At 41.8% G+C, this 7,133-nt stretch overlaps 1 protein-coding gene across 3 annotated transcripts; it reads right to left on the bottom strand.

Moving 5' to 3' along the window:
* Positions 1 to 850: 850 nt before the first annotated feature.
* Positions 851 to 5,857, bottom strand: LOC147604094 (uncharacterized). 3 transcript variants are annotated; one of them, XM_086795397.1, is made up of 8 exons: positions 5,677 to 5,856; positions 5,323 to 5,443; positions 4,905 to 5,031; positions 4,688 to 4,753; positions 4,272 to 4,618; positions 2,790 to 2,970; positions 1,744 to 2,611; positions 1,157 to 1,530 (listed from the first exon to the last, which is right to left on the bottom strand). In XM_086795397.1, the coding sequence occupies exons 2-8, from the start codon at positions 5,430 to 5,432 to the stop codon at positions 1,412 to 1,414; spliced, it is 1,818 nt and encodes a 605-aa protein (XP_086651523.1). In that variant the 5' UTR covers positions 5,433 to 5,443; positions 5,677 to 5,856; the 3' UTR covers positions 1,157 to 1,411. The 3 variants fall into 3 exon arrangements, with proteins under 3 accessions (XP_086651522.1, XP_086651523.1, XP_086651521.1); XM_086795396.1 differs by having other exon boundaries at positions 851 to 1,530; positions 1,654 to 2,611; positions 4,272 to 4,753; positions 5,677 to 5,857; XM_086795395.1 differs by having other exon boundaries at positions 4,272 to 4,753.
* Positions 5,858 to 7,133: the final 1,276 nt, after the last annotated feature.

The following is a 7,133-nucleotide window of genomic DNA, read 5'->3' as shown; positions in this document are numbered from 1 at the left end:
AACAACAAGGGTTTACATGGATGAAAGGTTCATGCATTGCCAATTCTTTTATGTCATGGGGGTCAAAACACACACTTCAATCCCATTGAGGAGAAGGATGATGTCTATAATAAAAGGAGGGGTGGAAAAGTTAACCCATACCATGTTAGTTTTATTTTTGGAACTAAATCTCCCTCTTTCTTTGTCCCTCTTTCATGTTGTTTCTAGGGTAAGAACACATCTTCATCTTCTTCCTTGTCTGGTGTTGTGCAAACGAGTGAGGCCTCACACTATTCTCACCAATTCGTTTCTATCTCAGTGTGTACAGAAAGATGCCAACCAAGGTGTACAGAGAGAGGTAACCAATCAATACTCTCGCAAGTGATGAAAATTAGGTCGTGACATGATTGGGATTAAAATGATTAGAACCGGTCCTTATTCATCATGAGGCACCCACTACAGCAAGCAAGGGTTGAACCCATGACAACCATGCCTTTTGCTTTGGGACTTTAACCCCCTAACCACTTGACTGCACAGCAAGTGAAACATAGTTCACTGAACATGGGCTGGTAGGAAAGCAGTCATTTAGATTAGATGGTTCAGTAAACCATGTGCTACTGAACCATCTAATCTAAAGGTGAGTGCTTTCCTACCAGCCCATGTTCAGTGAACTGTGCTTCACTTCTTTGGAAACTTGAACAAAACTTGGATCCTCATTTGACAAGGGCAAGTCTTCACGGATGGCAATCGGTGCTCTCAAGATGAGCTGGATGGTCACTGGTTGTATTCGGCTGAGGCTTTTACAGTAATTGTATTGTATTTTGTGTAATGATTTTTATGGAACTTAAACAAAATATTCAATTTTCTCATAGCAAATAATTGGATACATAACTAAAATTTATAAAATTTTGGATATAATCTTTTTAACCCATGGTGGAATGTGTGCATGTGTGTGTGAGAGAATAAAGAAGAGAGGGGCTAAGAGTTGGTATTGTACATCTCCCTTGGAAAGTGTAAGTTTGAAAGATTCTAATTATTCACCTCTTTAATAGATGATGGCCATATGGTTTCAAGGGTTGTGTCATCAAGACTAGTGTGGTGCTCCCTGCAGGATACTTGGAAAGGAAGGCATAGTTTGCATGGTCAACATGCACTGAAGCAATGTAAGAGGTTTCTGTTGGAAAAATGTAAGGGTTTCTACAAAGTTCAGAACTTACAGAGGCATTGCTTACAGGAAGGCATCATCAGACATGTGAGATTGCATGCAGCCTGGCAATGCTACATGACATTGAAAGGCACTACGAGTGAGAATGGGACGGTGGTACATGCACCTTGTTTCATATAATATTTATTGAGGCATCCATGATGTTATACTGATGGAAATTGATCGGGTCGTCTCATTATAACACACTAACGAAGATTCCAAGCTTTGTCAAAGGAAAATTTTGTATTGTTGCAAAGCCGAATCGAAGTGCAAATGCTTTGGTGTTGCTGTCTCCACAAGGAATCTTGATGGGCTTTGACACCTTCTGGGCAGCTGATGCCTACCGCCTGTACCAATGTCAACACAGAAAACATATTAGCTGACAGGTAGAAAGACTACATCTTCAAACTTCATAGAAAATTTTGGAGAACTTCTGAAAGACATGATTCAAAGTCTGCAAAAAACGTAACAGAGGTGGAATGCTCAAAGGTTGCGTTGTTTCACTTGGCACTGGCCTGTTGATCTGACAATGGCTGCTTGTCTTGCACCAAGCTGCTCACCTTCATTGGCCAGCTTCAACTGTCTTGGTAACATAGTTGGCTCAATTGCAGTCTGAACTTGCTGCTTGGTAAACTCCAGCACCTTCAGAATCTCTGTCACTGAGTAGAACCCCCTGTCCATGGATCTAGGATGACCGATCGAGTGTGTAGCCTGGCTTGAAAACTGATCTTGCGAAGCTGAAAACTGTGAGGGAATAGCAGCACTGTGTAAAGGTGAAGAACGCCCTGGCTCCATTCTCTTTGTCAGAGTTGTTACAATATAATGTGGCTGCTGCAGGTCTCCACCATCATGGTTTCTGATTGGTCCAGCTTCTAATGCACCTTGTTGAAGAAGAGTGCTTCCTTCATCTGAAGTAACCTGTCTTGAATGCATGTCCTTGGATCCAAACCTATCCCGCATGGGCATGGGAGTGTTGATTTCCAATCTTTTGGATGCTTGATTGGTGATCACCCCAGACTTACCCAAAACATTTGTGGCTGTTGTTAAAACCTTATCTTGCTTTTCGACTGCAATGTCAAGGTTAGCTTGTGATGCTTCATTCTGGGGTTTGCATCTTTCAGTTACAAGTTCTGAAATCCTAGATATACTTCCTGTACCAGTATCATTGTAGCATGTATGATCTTTATCAGAGTGAGTCAAATATGGGGTTTCAATTTCTCCTTTCCCCTTTATATCCTGATTAAAAGTACTTGCTGATAAGATCTCGCATATCTCATTTTGTAAAGGCTGCACATTTAGATCCTCCAAAGGCCGCTGCAATTTCATGTTCATAGTTTTGGTTTGACCTTGAACTGGTTTTGATAAGCCTTGTTTCCTCCCCATGCTAAGAGAGAGCAGTTTCTTGGTATGTTGGGGAGGATCACAGCCCTAACAATTAAAAAAACACTTGGTTCAATAAAAGCTTCCTTGCAAAGCAAAATCAATTACATGACTGGCAAACCCTTATTGAAAGAACTTCTCAAAGCCCTACACATGATTCCAGGCTACTTTTCTAACACGGTACTTTGGTTTCTCTCACATAGCTAAAATTCCATAAACCTCATACCTGACATTGAAGGCTGGTCAAAGCATTCTGATGTTCACAGGGCTGCAATGCTTTTTCAGCATCGTGCTGTCCACTTTCTTGTTTTTCATACTTCATCTTCATTGCATTTACGTCTGATTCATGCTGCTCAGTAAAAATTGCATAGCAATCCAGATGACCTGCCAACTGACCTCGCCTTCCCCTGATTAAAAACAAAGTGATTGCTGATGAGCACTGCATAGGACTTCAATGTGGTAACTAACAAGTTCAGTGTGCATGGAAGTGAATTTAAGCCACAATGCCCCCTTACGAGGAGTGCCATATTTTAGCACCTCAGACGCCTGACAAGATAGGAGAGAGTGACTGTCTCTATGCAGAAGTACCCAGTTAATCATGTCCCAAGAAGCTCTATTGAATACTAATGCCTCTGCATTACAAAGGGCGAGAAGTGGCTAGGCTGATGAGAGGAGAGTTATCAGCAGCTTTACCTTATTGTCATTCAGCATAATAAGCTTCCATTTAAAATGAGCTTATTCAGCTATAATAGAACTACTTTGTCGCTCCTTTGGGAGTTCAATGAGAAGTCATGGTGGTGCATGGAGATTCACTTATTAATGCATTAATTGCAAACGAGAATAATATTAAACTACTTTACATATGGCTTCTATTCCTCACCCGTCTGCTGCACTAGCTCTACAAACCTAGTGTGGCCCCATGTGAGACACCACAAGCCAAATGCCTGCCTGGCCCCACCCCACACACCCCCGCCCCCAACTCCCCTTCTTATTTCCCCCTTCGGTCCCCAGAAATGTTTTAGTGAGGTTAACAACTTTGGTGCTAGATCCAATGCCTAATCATCATGTCTTTCGTTCTCTCTTGGCATCAGATGTGGAGAGATCTCTGAAATCATGATAGTATCATGCATCTAGCTGCTCAACTTTGGCACTTCTTGAAAATGGGGGCCTTACAAACATGAGCTAGCCACATCCTGAAAAAATATACACGACGGAGGGCTGAGGTGCACTGATTTCCACTAGGCAGCTCCACATGCATAGAACATTGGTCAGTCTTGACATGATCCCCTCCAAGATGATAGAGAGCATTTTCCTACTCTGGAAAGTGACTTATGCACATGCCATGGCATCCTAGAATGCATATATCACATACATTAAGGATATCACAACTCATTTCATTTCCTTGCTACAATAGCTTCTTGTGTATGTTGCATGTATCCCCATTCCATACACATTGGACTAGTTAGTCTCAATGAAATGGAGATACTGAAGACGATTCCATTTTATACACATTTTACTCATTGGTCAAAACAGATGTTATAATCTGTGTGTGAGGAAGCTAAGCTATGTTAGTAATGCTCACATAACATTGATGCATAAAAGTAGGTGCAGACCGAAAACCTACATATAGGCATATCCATTACAGTGGGGAAAGCCCCAAATCAACTTGATGCCATACAAAACACAAGAAATGGCTTAAGATCCAAACCTCGATCTTTTGTGAACCTGTATCCCCACTGATTCGCTTTCGTGAGAGTCTTTATCTGCCAAGAATGCATTATACTCCTTTTTGTGAGAGTATCTGGAAGGGAGCCCATGGCAGAGGTGCTTTGGGCTTTGGCACAACCCTTTTTTTCTATTGTTTAAGCGTCTGGGACCTCCATGATGGCTACAACTTTGCCAAGAGGGGGGCACTGTGAAATGGCCTTCTTCATCTCCATCAGTGTAAGTATTGTTCCCGAGCCCATCAGAATCCCCAGCAGAGCTTAAGCTCAGTTGTCTGGACCTAGAACCGCCACAGCCTTGTTCTTGATGCTCTTCACTTGATGCATCTACTCCCCCACTGGAGGACACAGGGTGATAAGGCCCAATAGACTCACTATCATGCCTTGTAGATGCATCTACATTTCCATACACAGCCCTTTTCCGCTGCTGGACTTCAATGCTCAGTTTATGTTCAAGCTCCAGTACCTGAAGCAAGTCACCTTCTATCAATATATTGACTGCTTTCCTAGCCTTTTCCTAACACGTACATGATTCACACACACACACACACACACACACACACACACACACACACACACACACTCATACACACACACCCCAATGAGAGCAGATTGACCTTTTTAGCCAGCACTTGTGCTCGCTGTTTTTCGGCCCTGTAACCAGCACGCTGCGATTGCAAACGTGCTCGGAGAAATTCAATCATCATTGCTGATGGATCTTCTTCAGCTAGCATTAAAGAACTCCTGTAGAGCCAAAAAGAAAGGCAATGAGGAAAGGGATATAGCATTAGCCCTCATAAGAACCAAAGCAAAGGGCCAAAGGGGAGGCAAAATTGTAATGCATTCCCATAGAGTTGTTCTTCTTGGCTTCCTAATTAGCATAAGCTCTCACTGCTTGTACAATGGAGTTTCTTATTATATGTCCACAAAGAGGGTGTCATGTGGTGTGCCCTTCTGGTGTGCTGGTCTCCCTTTTTTTCTGTTTTTTATCAAATACAAAATTTGTATTGAGGATATGGGCTTTTCTTTTCAAACCTATCAAGAGCTGAGGAGCTGAAGCTTCTTTGGAGTGCCTTGAGATAGCCTTTGGCTTTCCTGTCGAGAGTAGAAATGAGCTCTTCTCCACCATTAATTTTGAAAGCCATCAGGGTTAGACCTGGGCACAAAACAAAACATCAACCAATTACTCCAGGAGAAAAAGATAATCACTCTAATTAATAAGAGGAGGGAAAAAAGAAGAAAAAAAGATGATGTCTTCACTTCAACATATTCTGTAAACATGAGAATCAAGCAACAAACCCTAATTAATATAATTAAGACTTCAGAAGAAGAAGAGAATGTGTGGGTGTGGGTGTGGGTGTGGGTGTGTGGTGGGTGCTGAATAATTACTTGCTAAGCTGTTTGAAAGGCTTCTTATGCTTTGATCTGATTAGAGCCCATCGTGGAATTTATACAATTGCTCAGGGCAGGATACAAAGTTGGATACAAACTTTAACAGGCTGAGGGTGGTGGGCTTGTTGGAATTGGGTGCGCCTTTTTTCCTACTGAGTTTGCCCGCCCGTCCCCCCCACACGCACACGCACACGCACACGCACACCAAAACCCACCCCTAGGTCCCATCAAAACCTTTGGAAGCAAAGTATTTCTCCAATCCATAAAAGAACCCATCCCATTGCATGACTAAGAAAAATAAGGGACATACTGCATCAGTCTTCTATTAGACATATTGCATCAGTCTTCTATTAGACATAGACATATTCGGGCTATGCTATTAATTAATTAATGGGGCGACCCCATCAATTAATTAATATATTAAGGTTCAAACTAAGGTTTGAACCTTAATACATCCGCCCACCAACTTGCACGTAGAGTCGGGCAAGACGGAGACAGTCAAAACGGCGGCGGGCGGGAGAGAAGCTGCGTGCGTGAGAGAGAGAAGCAGCGAGAGCACGGACGTTGCAAAAGAAGAAGTCACGGGCGTGACAGAGAGAACTGGAGAGATAAATACACCGAGAGAGAGAGAGAGAAGAAGAAGCTCTTTTAACATCGTAGGAACAATCCCAAGAGACCAAATATGATCTATCCGACGGGGAGAGAGAGAGAGAGAGAGAGAGAGAGAGAGAGAGAGAGAGAGAGAGAGAGAGAGAGAGAGAGAGAACTCTCGTAAGATCCCACCAGCCTCCCATTGCCACATGTCAAAAGCAAAAAAAAAACACCTTTTTAAGGTTTTCAACTTACACTATAATAAGGTTCAAGTCTCCTCTCACTCTCTCACTAATTAATTAATAGCAAAAAAGAATTTTGGTGCCATATTATTCACAATGTTCATGTCCTTTGGGCTTTAAAACACACATTTAACATCCATTTAAATTGTGGCTTTAAAACTTTAAAATCATTTAACACACACACACACACACACACACACACACACACACACACACACACACAATGTTCATGTTCTTTGGGTTTTAAAACACGCATTTAACATCCATGAAAGTTGTGGCTTAGAAAGTTTAAAATCACAATCTCTCAAGAGCCGACTCATGGTGAAGTTGTACATTTCCTTACAGCCTCAAACTCCATGAAGGTCAAGCTAATTTTCTTTTTAAAATTAGGCTTAAATTGTTCGTGAGACGGCGATTGACTTTAACTCCATCATAAAATTTCACTTTTGCTCATTTATGTGTGCTCTAACTACCCATGTTTTCTTTTTAGAGTTATCCTCTCGTGCACGCCACTTGTTGTCAACAATATTTTGTGTTCTTTGTTGTCTTTCTTCCTACCCACAATTCTAAAAGATTCATTCACAAAGATTAGATTTTCTACTTTGTACAAGCTTTTCATTA

The sequence above is a fragment of the Cibotium barometz genome, chromosome 62, assembly GCF_041138505.1.
Source record: "Cibotium barometz isolate CiBa-2024 chromosome 62, ASM4113850v1, whole genome shotgun sequence".
Taxonomy (NCBI): Eukaryota; Viridiplantae; Streptophyta; class Polypodiopsida; order Cyatheales; family Cibotiaceae; genus Cibotium; species Cibotium barometz.
This window is presented reverse-complemented; position numbering and strand designations above follow the sequence as displayed.

Excerpts from the sequence above, each read along its gene's own strand:
- LOC147604094 (XM_086795395.1), bottom strand. The coding sequence starts at position 5,432 with ATGGCTTTCAAAATTAATGGTGGAGAAGAGCTCATTTCTACTCTCGAC. Across the intron at positions 5,032-5,322 it reads AGCTCCTCAGCTCTTGATAG|GAGTTCTTTAATGCTAGCTG; the intron begins GTTTGAAAAGAA and ends TTGGCTCTACAG. Across the intron at positions 1,531-1,743 it reads GTTGAAGCTGGCCAATGAAG|GCGGTAGGCATCAGCTGCCC; the intron begins GTGAGCAGCTTG and ends ACATTGGTACAG.